Genomic DNA, 19,211 nt, shown 5'->3' with positions numbered 1-19,211 from the left:
TGAAACGGCTGCACGATTTCTAAAAATAATTTTAGGAGATTCGGTTAATAATAAATACGTTGTCATCAGCTCACTAATGACACTTTATTGTCACCTGGGACAAAACCGTTAAGGAAGTGTTGACAAAATAGTTTGCCTCTAACTAGATCGTAGATTATAATCATGTTTATTTATATCATTATAAATATTGTAATTAAAGGAAGCCGTTCCTTAGTTTCACAAAGGTCTCACGTTGACAATACCACTTTCGTTTCATTTGGAAGAAAAGAAATGCACTCTCCGCAAATGAATTATAGAAACTTCACCATCACATTAATGTAAATAAATAGTAAACAACAAATGAAATGAACTGCAAACTAATAATATGCATACATCCTAGTGCAGTGTATAATTCAAGTTAGATCGTGAAGAAAATAAATAAAAACGATCGTTCAAACACCAACAGGTTTATAGAAATGAGAGTCTTGTATATGTTTTGATTGCTTTATAAGTTAATGAACTAAAACCGTTCCAATATCCTCTATATTACCTCGTGTCAATACCTCGTCCAAAAACAGCGTTATGGTTTAATTAAACAGTAACCAAGGTAGAAAATTAGATGTCGTAGTTGTGGTTTTCCAGATAAAAGGTTTTGAAATAAATTCTTGGAGCACGTGGCCATTAGCAGATGTTTCCAACGTGGATTTAATGATACTGTTTATATAATCTTCAGCAACTTGTCAATCTTGTTCTGTTAATTTTTAGACCGGGTAAACAATGAAGGCTTTTAATTTATGGGAATTGTAAATAGAGACAGTTCAATGTGTTTATTTCTTATCGGTTCCTATTACCAATGCGTATTTTTAATTAATAATGCAGATATGGAATATTATTGACGATGTGTGGGCTTTATGTTTAAATTAATTTTTTGTTCCGAAGCAATTCAGATATCAACACTTTCATTTTTAATTTTAATGTCGTTTGATTGGATAAGGTCGGAACGTTTAAGAAAATGTTTTGAATTGGATCAGTTCTTATCTACATACTCGAATCTAAGTTAATTAAAACTTTACGGTTCGAAATCTGTTCAATCAATGTTAAACTTGGCAATGTTTACTGCGAATTTACTTATCTAAAACTGAGATTAAACTCAAATACTAATTTTAATCTGATTTTTATACTGAGATGTTTAACTTGATGTAAACATATGTAATATTGATTTTTTGAATGATAAAAATATAAAAATTACAGGTGTTGAGAAAAAATTATACAATTCATTTATTTTTAATTGTAGACAATTGATAGACGAACATTTTAAACCATTATATGACTCCATAACTATAGTAGTTTGATAATTATGAGTTACAAATAACTGAATAAGAAAAAAAGTAATTTCTTCGACTTTTTTGTCTAACCTAACCTAACTTTTTAGTACTAAAGAACTGTACTACTTGAATAGGATATCAGTATCTATAATTTTTATTGTTTTTTTTTGTTACTGTTGTCTTCATTTATCTTTAATTATACGCAATTAATAGACGAACATTTTAATCCATATATGACTTAACTATAGTAATTTGACAATTATGAGTAAGAAATAAGTGAATAAGAAAAAATGTAATTTCTTCGACTTTTTTGTCCAACCTAACCTAACTTTTTAGCATCAATGAACTGTAGTACTTGAATTGGATGTCAGTTCCTATAATTTTTATTGTTTTTTTCTGTTACTGTTGTCTTCATTTATTTTTAATTGTAGACAATTAATAAATGAACATTTTAATAGATTATATGACTCCATAACTATAGTAGTTTGGTAATTATGTGTAAGAAATAAGTGAATAAGAAAAAAATTGGATGTTAGTACTTATAATTTTTTTTGTTTTTTTCTGTTACTGTTGCCTTCATTTATTTTTAATTGTAGACAATTGATATACGAACATTTTAATCTATTATATGACTCCATAACTATAGTAGTTTGATAATTATGAGTAAGAAATAAGTGAATAAGAAAAAAAGTAATTTCTTCGACTTTTTTGTCTAACCTAACCTAACTTTTTAGTATCAAAGAACTGTACTACTTGAATAGGATATCAGTATCTATAATTTTTTTTTCTTACTGTTGTCTTCATTTATTTTTAATTATATGCAATTAATAGACGAACATTTTAATCCATATATGACTCCATAACTATAGTAATTTGACAATTATGAGTAAGAAATAAGTGAATAAGAAAAAAAGTAATTTTTTCGACTTTTTTGTCTAACCTAACCTAACTTTTTAGCATCAATGAACTGTAGTACTTGAATTGGATGTCAGTTCCTATAATTTTTATTGTTTTTTTCTGTTACTGTTGTCTTCATTTATTTTTAATTATAGACAATTAATAGACGTACATTTTAATCCATTATATGACTCCATAACTATAGTAGTTTGATAATTATGAGTAAAAAATAGCTAAATAAAAAAAAGACTTTTTTGTCTAACCTAATCTAACTTTTTAGCATTAATGAACTATAGGTACTACTTGAATTGTATGTCATTTCTGAAACTATTAAAACTGTCAAGTTGTGAATGCTATAATGTCCTTAAAAATGCATTTCCTGCACTCTCACCTATATTATTTCATTTGACATAATTGTTAAAACCCTACAATATAAAAATCCAGTTGTAACCTTCATCAACACTTAAATTTCTCAACACACTAACACTCTAATTTATGTTTCCTGATTAATTTATATTTGCAATGGTGCTTATTACAAATTCAATTGATAAATGCCAATACTTTTCTCAAGGTTTATTATCGAAATGGTAAAAATAACACGGATTTTCTCCACGACCATAATAATTCAATTCCAATGATGAATGCATTTGATTCCACCTAACAGGGAAAACACGATAGCATCTGGTGTTACTTAGGGATCAATCGTGGGACAGCCGTTTTAATAAATTGACTCCCAATTGGATGTATATCATCTGCTGTATGAGTTAATACCGTTGTATTCCAGCAATTTTGATTAACTTTTTCCACACACAATAATATAATTTCATAAGCCATTTAATTTAATGACGTTGTTACGTACGGCGCAACATCCCGGCAAATTATGATTCCTGCCATATTAGACAAACATTCCCGACCAATCCAAGGCGTTTGCAAGTTATTTTGACATATGCAACGAATAACATTTAAAATGGCGAATATCCGCTTTTAAATTGTGTCAAAATACTATGTAAATTGAGTCATCAATTGTATAATTAGTAGGTAAAACCCACATAACGTATAAACTGATCGTTTCGCGTTAAATGCATGTCCACTCCCCTATTTATTCATTTCGAAAGCATGCCAAACATTTCATGTAAGCAACACCACGTGAGAACACAACAGCATTAATTAGAATTCATACTTGTGCCGCAAGAAACAAGTACTTAGTATTGTCTATTCTCATTTACCTTCTTTAACATACTTCTTGTATACACCGTAGAATATATTAACGAAGTAGACTGTATAGAAACTGTGTTTTTCGTGTACTGAATAAATATGTCCGAAGATATCAGACAATGATATATTTTTACTCATTCACTGGGTCCAATTCTATTTTGTTTACTACTTCAGTTGCTGTAAATTCTTTGTGATAGCCACATGGTTGATGGTTGTGTGCGTTTGCTGTTTATACTTGTGTTTATACTACCTTACTGAAATTGGGGATATCTTCGTGTTGTATTTAGTAATTTAAAATGTGAGTTCAGAACATAATCTACAATTAATAATATTTTTTTTTTTTGAAAAAATACCATTAATTACCTATTTATTGTTTTTTGTTCTAAATTTGATGTTTATTTTAATATTTATTTATTTATTGCAAATATTTGTTTAAAAAATTAGTTATAAACTTAAAAAATAACAGTCAAATCAAAATTAAAAAATATATATTTTAATTAATCTTTATTAAAATTGAAAAAAAAAAATATTGAAAAATTTAAAATAAACTTAATTTTAAAATTGTAAATAATTGTGTTTAAAAAATTTATTACAAAATATAATAAATGTTAAATCAGAATGAAAAAATCTATTTTAATTAATATTTTCTTTTATTAAAAAATAGACAACTATAAAATTTATTATTTATTTTTCTAATTTGGATGTTTTATTTTGTTTTAATTATTTTTATATACGAGATTTTTTTAATTGTAATTATTTGTCTTCAAAAAATTAATTATTAACATCAAATCAGAATGAAATCTTCAAACAAAATGTATTGTTTTATAAATTAAATAAACTAAATCTTTTCCTAAGTCTGTTTGTGTTTTATTTTGTTTGTTTATTGTTTTAATATGCAAGAATTTTTTTAATTTTGCGTGGTTGTTTTAAATGTAAATATTTATATATGAAAAATTAATTATAAATTATAAAATAGAGAACAATAGAAAAACAAAATGCTTTTTAATTTATCTTATTTTATTAAAAATAAAAACGGTGAAATTTATTAATATTTATTAATTAAATTATGGAAATTATAGATTTTTACTTAGCAAATTTAAAATACTCAATTAATTTTCATCTCTTTTATACATAATATAAAATTTAAAACAGTTTAATCAAAGGTATTAAAAATTAAATATATATTTGTGTGTTTTAAAATGTAAAAATATTTATTATGTAGTCCTCAGAAATATTCCCAAGTAAATATACAGGACTCAAAGTTTGTTAAAAATTGTGAAAATAAATAATAATTTATTACAAAATATAAAAAAATGTTAAATCAGAATGAAAAAATATATTTTAATTAATCTTTTCCTTTATTAATAAATAGAAAACTATAAAATGTATATTCAGGAATTTAAAATAAACTAAATATTTTTCTAATTTCGATGTTTTATTTTGTTTTAATTATTTCTATATACTAGATTTTTTTAATTCTAAATATTTATCTTTAAAAAATTAATTATTAACATCAAATCAGAAAGAAACCTTCAAACAAAATTTATTGTTTTAAAAATTAAATAAACTAAACCTTTTCCTAAGTCTGTTTGTGTTTTATTTTGTTTGTTTATTGTTTTAATATGCAAGAATTTTTTTAATTTTGCGTAGTTGTTTTAAATGTAAATATTTATGTATGAAAAACTAATTATAAAATAGACAACAATCGAAATAGAAAATGCTTATTAATTTATCTTATTTTATTAAAAATAAAAACTGTGGAATTTATTAATATTTATTAATTAAATAATGGAAATTATGGATTTTTACTGAGCAAATTTAAAATACTCAATTAATTTTCAACCCTTTTTATACATACAAATTTAAAACAGTTTAATTAAAAATATTAAAAATTAAATATATATTTGTGTGTTTCAAAATATAAAAATATTTATTATGTACACAACAGAAATATTCATAAGTAAATATACAAGACTCAAAGTTTGTCAAAAACTGTGAAAATTAATGATAATAAATACAAAATATAAAAATATGTTAAATCAGAATAAAAAAAATATTTTAATTAATCTTTTCTTTTATCAAATAATAGAAAAGTATAAAATTTATTATTCAGGAATTTAAAATAAACTAAAAATTTTTATAACTTCGATGTTTTATTTTATTTTGATACTAGATTTTATTAATTGTAAATATATTTTTTTTAATTTTGTGTGGTTGCTTTAAATGTAAATATTTATGTATAAAGGACTAATTATAAATTATAAAATAGACAACAATCGAAAAGAAAAATGCTTTTTAATTTTTCTTATTTTATTGAGAAATAAAAACTGTGAAATTTATTTATATTTATTAATTAAATAATGGAAATTATGGACTTTTACTGAGGAAATTTAAAATTATCAATTCATTTTCATCCCTTTCTATTCATAAAATAAAATTTAAAACAGTTAAATCAAAAATATTATAAATTAAATATATATTTGTGTGTTTTAAAACGTAAAAATATTTATTATGTAGACCAAGACTTAAAGTTTGTTAGAAACTGTGAAAATTAATAATAATTTACCACCTGTTAATAATAAACAAAATTTAATGCCACTTTCTGTGATTTATAATTTTTTTAATGTAAGCACATCAATCAATTATAAAATAAATTCTTAATGGACACATTTAAAATTATATTTGTTTCTGTTGGTTATTAGTTTGAAAATCAGTAATTACCTACTTTTTATTGTTAATAATTATAATAATTATTAAATCAATAATTCATTGGAATACTTAATGGACATATATAAATATTCAATTTTCTCCTTTGTTTTTATTTAGTAATTATTTAGAGTACTTTTACTAGGTAGTATGTACTTATTAATTATGTGAATTTAATTATATAAATAAAAAAATAAATTCTAACAATTAATCAATATTGTGATATTTAAAAAATTATAAATATTTATTCTATAAAGAACAAAACTTACATTTTTCCATTTAAATCTGTGTTTATAGATTCTAGAAAATATACTAAATACATATTTCTATTAAAAAATAATATATTTCTTTCTAAAATTTGAAAATTATTTGGAATTTTCTTTTTTTGTATATATTTATTAATTATTCTGGTAATTATCTAAATTAAATAACAAAAACCAAACAAATTAATCAAAATTTGTTATTGTGTGGCAGCGTTGTTTTATAAATATATATAACATATATATTTATAAATATTTACCCCATAAAATATGAAATCTTTTAAAAATTACATGTAAAATATTTCCATGTCAGACTGTTGTTTTATAGGTTCTAGAAAATATAATAAATAAATATTTCTATTGAATAATAATTAAATTGCTAGTATTTCTTCTTAATAATTAAAAATTACAAGCAGGCATTTTCATTCCTTAACACCATCTCATGAAATATTGAAAAATTATTTGCAAACATGAAAATCAATAATTATTTACCAGTTGATTAATTTAATTTAAGTCATTAAAAACCTCATTTTGTAGAATATATAATTTTTATTGTTTATATATAAATTAATTACAGTAATTAAGAAATTACAGAGAGTACAATATTGTTTAGTATTGCAGTAATCATCCAAATAAACAACAAAAACCAAACAAATTAATCAAAAATATATTATTGTGTGACAGTGTTGTAATTTTGATAACATATAATTAAATGATAAAATTTTATAAATATTTTTCCTGTAAAGTGCAAAATATTGTTTATTTCCTTTTAAAAAATTACTTAAATTATTTATTTGACATTCCTTTCCCATGTTTCCATTGATTTTAAATAATTACTTACACAGATATATTAATAGAAACTAGAAGATTTAATAGAAAATGTATCTTTAAACAGGTGTGTCTCATTTTAATCCTTTGAAATGATATAATAAATAATTTTTTTATAATAATTATATCATTACGTGCCACATTTTTAATATGTACCGTTGGTTTGCAAACGTTATTTACTAAACAGCTTATTAAACCATCCAATAAGAAAACAACCATTAGAAATAATAGTATTATGAAACGTGTAATAAAATTAAATTCTTCGCCAGCATGTGGTCCACAAGAAATCCGGACCTGGCTGCGAAGCAGCCACATACGATCCATACGATGCAACGTACCTGAGAAAATGATTAATAAAACTTATATTTTACGATCGTTTTACCCTTTTCATGGAGGGTCACACTTCAGCGTGACTCCGCGATTGAATAATGGCATATGTTCCAACGATTTATTGACGTTTTATTTCCCGTGCGTGTAATTTATTTAACATTAAATTCGGCATTGTTTTAATGTCTCACTCACTTATTAAGATTTTTACAGCCGTACCCCAGGATACAGGTGTTGCGATGCAATAAAAACGACTTTGTGCGTTTCATTCATGTGAACACCTACTGCAGCGGTGCAGAATACGTATTTGCCCAGGTTATGGGTTTTTGTTACAGTTACAAGTGGGTAAATGAGATAAAGCATGGAAATGTTATGCTTCGAGTGCTTTTCATAATTAAATGATAAAATCGCAGACTGCAAGGTTAAATAAAAGAGCTTTGCTGGGGGGAAATATGCACTTCAAGTTGTGTGTCGAGAGAGAGCATTTGGTGCTGAGCCAAAGTAAAATTTCACGTGAAATGATTTTTTTAATTTAGCCTTCGTATTTGAAATATAGCAAAAAACATACTTTTAGAAATTAAAATACCCATATTAATCTGTAAAAGCAAATTTTTTGTGGTATTTTAGTCTGTAACCTAACCTAACATTTTAGCATCTAATCATCATAATCTTTATAAGTTACTTTATCATTAATAATTTAGAGGTTGAAAATAATGAAAAGCAATATTTTTTTGTGCTATTTTAGTCTGATTCTTTTTAAATTAGAGCAGAGAAAAAATATTCGAACATTTAATCCATTATTTAACATCAGAACTATAGTATCCCAACCTAACCTAACTTTATAGCATCTAATAATCTAACTAACATTTAATTATCATAATCTCCATAGATTACTTTACTTCTCCTAAATTAGAGGCTGAAAATAATGAACAAGCAATTTTTTGTAGTATTTTAGCTTAATTCTTTTTAAATTAGAGCAAAGAAAAGATAGAGGAACATTTTAATCCATTATTTAACATCAGAACTATAGTACCCCAACCTAATCTAACTTTATAGCATCTAATAATCATAATCTTCATAGATTACTTTACTTCTCCTAAATTAGAGGCTGAAAATAATGCACAAGCAATTTTTTGTGGTATTTTAGCCTAATTCTTTTTAAATTAGAACAAAGAAAAGATAGAGGAACATTTTAATCCATTATTTAACATTAGAACTATAGTGACCCAACCTAACCTAGCTTTATAGCATCTAATAATCATAATCTTTATAAATTACTTTACTACTCCTAAATTATAGGCTGAAAATAATGAACAAGCAATTTTTTGTGGTATTTTAGGCTAATTCTTTTTAAATTAGAGCAAATAAAAGATAGAGGAACATTTTAATCCATTATTTAACATCAGAACTATAGTAACCCAACCTAACCTAACTTTCTAACATTTAATCATCATAATCTTCATAAATTACTTTACTAATTAAGAGGCTGAAAATAATGAACAACCAATTTTTTGTGATATTTTAGTCGAATTCCTTTTAAATTAAAGTAGAGACAAGATAGACGAACATTTTAATCCATTATTTAACATTAGAACTATAGTAATCTAACCTAACCTAGCTTTTTAACATCTAATCATCATAATCTTTATAGATTACTCCTCCTAATTTAGAGGCTGAAAATAATTAACAACCAATTTTATTAGTCTAATTTTTTTTAATTAGAGCACAGAAAATATAGAGGAACATTTTAATCCATTATTATCATTAGAACTATAGTAAACCAACCTAACCTAGCTTTCTAACATCTAATTATCATAATCTTCTTAGATTAGTTTACAACTCCTAATATAAAGGCTGAAAATAATGAACAAGCAATTTTTTGTGGTATTTTAGTCTATTTTTGTTTAAATTAGAGCGGAGAAAAAAACATTACAACTATAGTAACCTAACCTAACCTAGCTTTCTAACATCATAATCTTCATAGATTACTTTAGTTCTCCTAATTTAGAGGCTGAAAATAATGAACAAGGTGAACATTTTCACCAAAATTTAGTTACAAAAGAAATAAGATATTAAGATTTTTGGAAAGGTTGAACATGAATTCAGCTTTTATCGAAGCAAGTAAACTTGCAAAGGAGTTGACAATTTTAAAGTTGTTAAGAATTTACTATTTTTGAAACTACATGCTGTATGTCCCAGTATGTTCTTAAAAAGGCATTTCCGGCACTCTCATCTAGATTATTTTATATCTCCTAATTTAAAAGCCAAACAATTGAAAAACAAGGTGAACATTTTCACCAAAATTTAATTACGATGGAAATAAGACACCAGGATTATTGGAATTTGAACACCTTGAACATGAATATTGCTAATCCAGCTTTTGATGAAGAGAGTAAGGTTATGTTCAATATTATTCACAAAAATGTGGTCTAATAAAAAAACTGAAGTCAATACATGTCAGTAGCCTTGCATTTCAATATTTTTTGACCATTTTTCCTGAACTGTCTCTTTAAAAATTTAATAAATATTACTTCAAAATTGAATTACAATGAAAGTAAGACATCAAAATTAATGGAAAAGTGATTACAGCACAGAATAAATTACACAATACACTTTTCTCAATACAAACAATGAAAATAACTGACTCCTGTAATATTTTAAATTAAATAAAAGGCCACCAAAATATAAAAAAGGTGAATTTGTTTTAAGTTAATCTCAGTTATGGCTCAAAATTTGTAAACTAAGCAATGTTTTACAGCAATATTTGATAGCATTAATAAATGAATGATTAAAGTTTAATGAAACGAGTACCTGAAACATAAGGGTGTTCTGAAAAGAACGGCATTCCATGTGATCAACTTTCTCTCGCCTTTAAACCCGTATTACATAAGTTCTTTATCATTCTTTTAAAGTGATATTGTAGTCTCTCCATAATAGATTAATAATAGATTTGAAGGTCGGCAATTTAAAAATAAAATATACACACATTTTTTTAAATTTATAATTGTTCAATGGGTTTATAATTGTTCAATGGGTTTATAATTGTATAATGGATTAATAATAAGCAAGTTTTGGAATGCAAATAGAACATGCAATGTTAGTTTGCTAGTAATATTGATTTAAACGGTACAGTGGTAATCACTTGGTACTGACTAAATTAGTCTAACTGTAAAAAGCAATAAAATTTAAAATTACTGATTACAATCAAATCAACAAATTAGTTTGAATAAAATTAAGTTGAGCGTAGTTCCTCTTCAAAAACATACAAAACAGCACCAATTCAATTATCTTACCTTAAACGATAAAACTGATTTTTATCATTATTTTTGCACACAGCCAAACCTATGAATATATTGACCCCATTTGCACCATGCAACATCGGTTAATCCCTGGAAAAAATCTTATTCATCCCCATTTTCAATAACCTTTTACGTCCCATCAAAAAAGGTCTTCACTACCTGTTTGTTTTTATTTTTTTTTTTCTTTTGACAACACTGTGTGGTCTTAGAGGCAAGTGAATATGAGCACATGAAATTATAAAGAGGGTTTTTATGTAACTTGAATGGGGAGGGTGCACATTGTGAGTGGTAAAATAATACGTCATCTGGGACTCTTCCTTCCCTTATTTTTGCCATTAATGTTACACTCTGAAGGTTATTAACCCACCACACATAAACAGACTGATTTTAAATAGGAAATGAGCGTGTGACATGATATTTTATCAAAAAAAAAGTCTTTAAAAGTGGCGTCATTTAGCACCTTTAATATTTCAGGCATGACTCAGGATCATGTCCATAAATATTGTTTCAAAATATCAAAGAATATGTAATGAATTGTTAACAAATTTTATAAATATTTATTGAAGTTGTTACTCCTTGTCAATAATTGTGAACAATAAAACAGACACTAAATTTGTGTTAGTAAAAACATTATTATTACACCCTGTAATGTGGGTACGTTGATGGTCATTGTCATGAATCTCCAAGATGGGAAACGAGGAACGCAACACATCACGTTTCCTTAAAGAGAAACGATTTCCCCCAATTCCTATCGACGCACATGTTTCAAACCCTTGGCCATAGGGATTAGGGGGTGAAATCTCTGACGCCGGCGCCGTGAACTGGTAGTAGGATTCAGGCATTTCTGTTTGCTGTTTTGTAGTATGCGGAAATGCTTTCTTATACACATGTCGATATGTAGTTATTAGTGTTTCGGACGTCGTTAATGAACGAGCAGTGTTTACGATGTGTTCGTATTGTCTAGTGTTAATGACTTGGCCCTAAGTGGCAAAAATCGTGCGATTTCCAGCCGCGACCATTATGACCTACATCAATCCGTAGAGAATGGTTCGGTCGTGCTTGAATATAGTTTATTTATTTTTGTATTACAAATTTTACCGGCGTTTCATCAAGGACGTCGCGTCTATTAGATATTTTTGAAATAAAAACAACGTATATTTACGCTTGCCAAAATGTTTTCATGTCTGTGGCAACTATGGGATTGGTATTTGACTTTGGCATCTTGGTAAGAAATATTAAACTCCAATATAATTAATTACAGGTTGGATCCCACAAGTATGGAAAGCAAAAAAGCTGCCTATCAGAACAACACAGTTACTCCAAGTAACGAACCTGATGAAGCTTTACCTAAACACCTACACCAACACAACACAGCACCACAGCATCTAAGACTGCTCCAATATGGTCTAAAAATCCCCAATCATCAACTCAATCAAAATCATGCATATCAACAGATCAACTCCCCTTTACATCTCCATGTGCACCAGCACAACTCCCAAATCCAATACCAAACGACTCACAGACATTTACAGCCTTCCCCACAGTTCAACAACATCAACATCCATCCAAACCCGGTGTTGCTCCACAACCAAAACCAAAAATACGGCCACATCCATCAGCAAAAACCAAATAACCAACCCCTTTACCAGACAACTCAACCTCCACCTCCCGCCCACTCCTACAATCAAATGCCCCAGAACACCCCACAAATATGGATGCCCCACCAGCCCCCAATTCACTATCACCAACAACAACAGCAGCAGCAGCAGCAACAGCAACAGCAACAACAAAACAAGAACGAAACACCACCCAAACCCAACAGCACTTCAACCACCCCACCCCAACCCCAACCCAAGCAAGTGGTCGAGCGGAAGAAGTCCAGCAGCAGCACCCAACAACTCCGATCGCCTTCCGCCAAACGACCCCTGGAAGCCCCCGTCTCCATGCAGGGCTGGCTCCACAAGCAAGGATCTGAAGGGCTGATGTTGTGGAAACGACGCTGGTTCGTCCTTTCCGAATACTGTCTCTTCTATTACAAAGGTAAGACCCGATTAGTCATAAATATACGTCACCGGTGACCTTAATGGGTTAACACCTAATCAAAAACAAATAAAATCGCTTCGAATAACACCACCTTCTGAAATTTCATGGAATTTGCATATTATTAGTTGTTCGCGTGATTTCCGAATGACTTTGTAATGAAGCCTAGATCATCTTATAGATAAAACGGGTTCGATGTGAAATACAATTCCATCGGATTTTAACGTGTCTGAGGCATTCGTGAAATTTACACTGAATTAAGTAACTTGATAGCAGGCTTTATTTTATCCACTCCAGTAATTTTCAAATGGATTTAATTCGTCTCCCACAGGCCAGCTTTGATTTCTCAATCAGTATACAAAGGGAATAGCTGCGGATTTATAATAATATTTTGCTTTTGTCTGTCAGCAATGATTAAGAATCCTAATTGGTAACTGATTTTAATTAATTAAAGTCTTAGTTTGGCACAAGAAGTAAGTAACTTAAGTTTGTGGCACTTATTTCTTGATTGGCTGATGACAATGAACTAGGCTTGAGAAATGCTGAAGGAAAATGAAGTGGTACTGGTACTTTAGAAGCAGATTTCTTTGGCAGATATTATTATGTACCATAAATTACCTTGAGAAACAAGAAATAGTACTTCTAGAGATGTCAGAAATTAGACATTGGAACTTTTATTAGGAATAGTGAGAGAATAAAAGTTAGAGTTGAGATTCATAAATGATTCTATAATTTTAAAAAGAACAACGAACAAGAAATTTATTTATTGCAGGTCCTGAGGAAGAAAAATTGCTGGGATCAATTTTGCTTCCATCGTACAAGGTTTCAGCTTGTGTTCCCGAAGATAGAGTCAATAAAAAGTTTTCTTTCAAATGTGAACACGCTAATATGCGGACATATATATTAGCAGCTGATTCACAGGAACTAATGAGTCAATGGATTAAAGTGCTTACCTTAGCTTGTAATCTACAGACTAATATGTAAGTAAAGGAACTTGAGAGGATTTCATTGTTTCAAAATAAATAGCATTTACGTGATCAACAATGAGTCGTGTTTTGGCTAATATAAATGATTTTAACACAATAGGTTATTGTTTTGGTTTTTAGTAAAGTTAATGTTTTGTCCAAATCACGTATCATTGTCCTTACTAATGGGTACTCAACGGCATAAATTGTAATATGTTTCAGTGAAAGTGATCAACATACACCAAGTACATTACAAACGAATGCAGAAAACGAAAATTCCGAGCCTATATACCACCAAAACCCCAACTTAGGTACTACACCAGTTCACACACATTCCTCCAGTAACACCACCGACTTGAGTAATCCAAGTCAACAGGAACTAAGTCAATATAATCAACCCTTATATGCAAATGCACCACCCAAGCCCAGACGGTTGAACGACGCCGGCTATTCGTCACCAAGTCCCGACATCCTCGACAAGTACCCGAACACCCAAAACCACTACATCCAGCCAATGCACGGCTGCAGAAGTCTGGCCAAATCACCTGTAAGCATTTACGGGCACACAATGTTGGCACCCACGCATATGCAACCTGACTGCATGCCCCACATGCATCCCAAACACAATCCCCACGAGTACGTCTTCACACCAACGCGAGAGATGCATAACGTACCGCAAAATTCAGAGCGACGAACGCCAGACACTTACGGCAGATCTCAGTTGGCCACCAAAATACGTGGCACGGATTACGAAGACGTGTACGCCGACCAGGCAATGTACAAGCGACCGTTGAGCCCCATCGCCTACAATCACATAAACGTGATCAAGAAAGCCAACCCAACAATCAATCCGGCCTACAGAGCGTACACCCCTGTAAATATGTTAGGACCTAAAGAACTGGACCAATACGGACCACCTCACATGAGGAAATCACCTAGTTCCATAGCTAGACCGCACAGCGCGGACTTCTTAGAGTACGAAATCAATCACCGACAACAAAACGTAACACCAACAGCACGGCCTAAGTCTAGTTTAGACATCAACCGCAACGACAGCGACAACTATTTTTACTCCGAGGAACGGTACGCCGAAAAGATGAGGAAGTCAGCCCAGTATCTGCAGAAGGCGCCGTTAAGATATCCCCAGCAACACAACGACTTTCTGATACAACCCAAGCCAATGCCGGTGAACAGGTATCCGGAAACCGAGGGTACCACCTACCCACTGATGAGGTCCAACACCCAACCGATAAATTTCAACAACGCACCTCTTAAAGAGATGCCCCCAGCGGTCCAACCGGTAAGAAGCAGAAGCGTTTTAAGTGAGGGCTCTCTATCAAAAGAACTGGACATGGACCTACGATCGAGTCCCCGGGAGAGGCTGGATAGGGAATCGATATCACCCGGTTTTTCAACGAGGCAAGAAATGTACAACTACGCCCAAAATATGAGGAATAGGGAGTACGATCAGTTCACTAGGTCGGCAAGCGCCAGACTAGCTCAGAATCCATCTGCTCAAGGTGAAAGGTATCCGGAGGAGAGGCAACCCAACAGGGAAGGTGATAGGAAGGTTGGTTAAAACTTTTTATGCAATAAAACTTTAATCTGACACTATAAATATCGCAAATTCGATCAATAGTCGGGAATTAAATCACAAATTAAGCCCTTTTAAGGCTTCGGTCCGTCGCGACTATCGTTTTGCTCTCACTTCAGTATTATCTAGTTAATGGCAGTAGATGTATATCTAATATGTAAACGCTGATGTTATTTGTGTAGAGAGAAGAGTCAATGAAGAGACTGTTGGAATGGAAGCAAAGGATGCTTCAGTCTCCTCTAAACAGAAAAGTCCAGGGCAACAGAGTCTATGCTGGTCGAAACGTGGACTACTACAACGAAAATGGATACATTCCTCAAAAGCACTCAGATTCTTGTTCTGATGGTAGAAGATCAGTGACAAATCTTCCTCAGTACAACAGTTATTCGTCAGATGATGAGGGTGAGTGCCTTTCAAATTCAATATTCTTTTCTTTTAGTCTAGAACAACTGAGAATTTTGTTATGTTTTTGTATTTATGGGTAAAAATTCTTGGTTGTTTAGATTTGTATTTAGATGGTGAGAGTATTGGGAGTAGTCTACATTGGTCCTTCCTGCCTGGAACAACTTGGGTCTCAACTTTCTGTAACTAACACTTAAGTACTCTACTTAACTTTCATTACTTTTACTAACAGATTAATTTACTATTTGGAAATGGATCTTCATCTTGATGTAAAATTTGTAAATTTTTTATGGTTGGTTCAGAAAATGAGGAGAGAAGCAAGGAAAATGTGCACACACAGGCAGGACGGACCTTGGACACATTTCCGAGTATTTCTGAGTCACTTACACCTGCACAAACCACTTCTACCACTGTATTCCATTCCCTTGGGAAACCTGGCGACTTTGCAACACATTCTGATTTATTGCACCAAAATTTTCACATGGCACCGCCCAAAAATCCACCCGACGACCCTGGCAAAAAGGAACCTGATGATAATACGTTCACTAAACCCTTAAAACAATTCAACAAAGAATCATCTAATCTTGCCCACGTATCTAGCCTTAGATCTGAGTACTCAGATAAGTTCGAACAAAGCCCAATGGTTACTGAAATTAAAAGCAATGGGGCCCTTGTTAAGTCTATACTTGCGGAATTTGAAAATAAGTCTGACGTTAGTTCTGCAAACGAATGTTCCGGCTCAAATAAATCCACTGAGACTCCCACAAACGAAACTGAATGTGCAACTGAAGAAAATTACATGACAATGACTGCCAAAAAGTCAGTTCTTGGTTCTAGAAATAGCAATAACAGTGACGCCACTGTCATATTTAATGAACCCGATGAGAATCCTTACGTTGAAATGACCCAAAACCTCGGCTCAATATTAGCCGACTCAAACGCAGATCAAAATGAACAACAACCTTATGAACTAATTTGCTTCACTGAAGGTTCATTCGAGCCAGTATACATGGAATTAAAACAGCCAGATTCAAATACACTAAACATATCCAATAAAGACATTAAAGAGCTACCAGATATTCTAATGTCCCCCAAGCAAAAAGCCCCCGGTAATAAATCTGATAGCTCAGATGCAGACGATGAAGCTTCCAAAGACCTAGACTCCTTGGACACTCCAAGCCAACCAAGATTCAGCCTTTCGGATACTTTTAGGCCAGCTTCTTACTATCTGGGGGCCAGTCAGAGTGTCCCCGAATTCCAAGACAGTTCCGACAGTGAATTAGTGTCACCACCTCCAATTCCAAATTCTCCACCACCCATGGACGACGATGAAAACAACGAAGAGTGTTCAAACATGGAGAACAGAAAGTACTCCAAAAAAGACGAAACGTATGGGTTTTCGTTACAACTCCACCGAAATTCCGATCAGTTCTTCAACAGTACTAACTCGCACTTGTTTAACAGCACAACGAATTTCATAAAAGGTAGTACTCAGTCTTTGGACGCTAAAAAACCGTTTATTTCGTTCAATGGCGGCGGAAAGGAAGGTGATACGTCCTCTGTGGGCAGCATAACCATTGACACTGACACTCGGTACAGCAGCAGATTGTCACACAATAGTGACTCCGACGTTGAGCTAAGAATGCCCAGAATACTCGACTATGAGAGGATGCTCAAACGAAGACCCGTTTCTGAGGAATTTTGCGATGAATTGGAGTCCATGGATGGTACCTTTGACACCAACGACACGGTAGATTTAGACAGATATCTAAAGGACCTACAGATTAGTAACATCAGTTTGGCGAGCAACGAAGAAGGCAACGAACTGTGCCTCAGGAATCACGATTACGAAAACCTGTTCATCAACGGCTTTCCAAAGAAAATCGACAAAAGCACGCCAGTACATTCGTATTCTTCTATTAAGAGTCCTTCCAGTAGTCACAACGCTTTGACAATGCCTTTAGATTCGACCGAAAGACAAATGATGACAAACGAGGACTTCGTTCTGAGAGGAAGACCGGAAAGTAGCGCCTCCACGTCGGCCGAAATTTGCGGTTTATTGAGGAACTCCAATTGTTCCACTCCGAGTTTAAGAATAGGAAGTTCAATGAGCACCCAAGAAATTCCCAACACCTACTTTTCTGAAAGGAGGGACAAGTCGGCCAACTCGTCCTTCAGTCAACCTGCTCCGTACTACTATTCTGATTTGAACGTTGCAAGTACTGAATGTGTTTCCACTATTTTAACCTTAAACAACCAAAGGGGGGCCATGAATGGTAGCAAAAAAGATATCACCCATATTATCAATCCCATTAAAGACAACAGCCAAATTTTAAATATTGAGGTACCCACCAGGGAAAACGAAGGAAATACCTTTAAGTTGGCAGCAGAAGCAAGATCCGTTTCTGTTGACTTCTTGAATTTAACAGACAAGTCAGGAAATATAGACAAGAAAAATATCTATGAATCTGACACCTTAAAAAGACAGAAGACATCAGATCCCAGCTTTTCCACCTCTAATCCGGAAACCAGAAATCTTTATCCTGCGAGAAAAAATGACAAATTTGCCTCAAATGATATGGTTGAGGTTGATTGTAACGTAAGGAGAAGCCAGTCTTTGGCAGGACTGTTGGAAAATGTCTTGAGTGAAACAATTGATTCTACTGGCGGGAATGAAGAGACTGACAATAATGAAAGCAACGCCACCGAAGGTAGCTATTTATGGGAAGAAGACTCCATCTGGAGGGAACGTCTTAGAACTGCCAGTCAAAGACATACCAAATCCATGGAAGACTTGGATTCTATTGAAGACACCAAAAAAGTCCAAAAGAAAACGCCGAGAGGTATAACGAGGGGTGTCGTTTATGTGAATGATAACATATTTAACATGCCCATCCAGGATAAGATGCAAAAAGATAACAAACCACCTTCCGACAATAAAAATAACGAAATAAAAAAGGAGGGAAGTTTTATTATTGACAGGGAAAAATTAAGACAGTGGGATTTGCTTTCAAGTGCCCCAAGTGAAGATCAGTTGTCAGGAATTGTTGGTACTCAGGTTTCACAAGGTAATAATCCTGTGGTAGATGTTCGGGAAGGGAATAGTGAATCATTACCAGAAAATACCAACACACAAACTGCAGGTATTGATTTATTTTTTTGTAAATTATGTATATAACATGTAAATTTGTATAAATTCAATGTTTTTGAAGTTTTCGTTTCTTAAATTCTTTTGTGTACTTCATTGTTAGTGTAAAAACATAATTATTGTACAACTGAATGTAAAAACTTGTCAGTTTAGTTCACATCTTTGATCAGGGTATCAAAGTATCAAATTTTATGTTTTACCGTACCATTAGTCCCATAGTAACTCT

The 19,211-nt window shown here is 31.4% G+C and overlaps 1 protein-coding gene across 8 annotated transcripts in view; it reads left to right on the top strand.

The window, feature by feature from the left end:
- Positions 1-19,211, top strand: part of LOC109598070 (uncharacterized) — a 33,227-nt gene that overhangs the window by 8,154 nt on the left and 5,862 nt on the right. For 3 of the 8 annotated variants that reach the window (XM_049964042.1, XM_049964037.1, XM_049964041.1), the window contains exons 1-6: positions 11,814-12,040; positions 12,098-12,876; positions 13,649-13,856; positions 14,064-15,411; positions 15,618-15,837; positions 16,140-18,980. In XM_049964042.1, the coding sequence (XP_049819999.1) occupies positions 12,009-12,040; positions 12,098-12,876; positions 13,649-13,856; positions 14,064-15,411; positions 15,618-15,837; positions 16,140-18,980 (5,428 nt within the window). In that variant the 5' untranslated portion in view covers positions 11,814-12,008. Of the gene's footprint in view, positions 1-3,672; positions 3,715-11,775; positions 12,041-12,097; positions 12,877-13,648; positions 13,857-14,063; positions 15,412-15,617; positions 15,838-16,139; positions 18,981-19,211 lie in introns of those variants that run through there. The other 5 variants (XR_007547418.1, XM_049964040.1, XM_049964038.1 and 2 more) reach the window with 4 other exon arrangements.

The sequence above is a fragment of the Aethina tumida genome, chromosome 1 (assembly GCF_024364675.1).
Source record: "Aethina tumida isolate Nest 87 chromosome 1, icAetTumi1.1, whole genome shotgun sequence".
Taxonomy (NCBI): domain Eukaryota; kingdom Metazoa; phylum Arthropoda; class Insecta; order Coleoptera; family Nitidulidae; genus Aethina; species Aethina tumida.
Note: the sequence above shows the minus strand (reverse complement) of the source record. Positions and strands in the feature narration are given on the sequence as shown.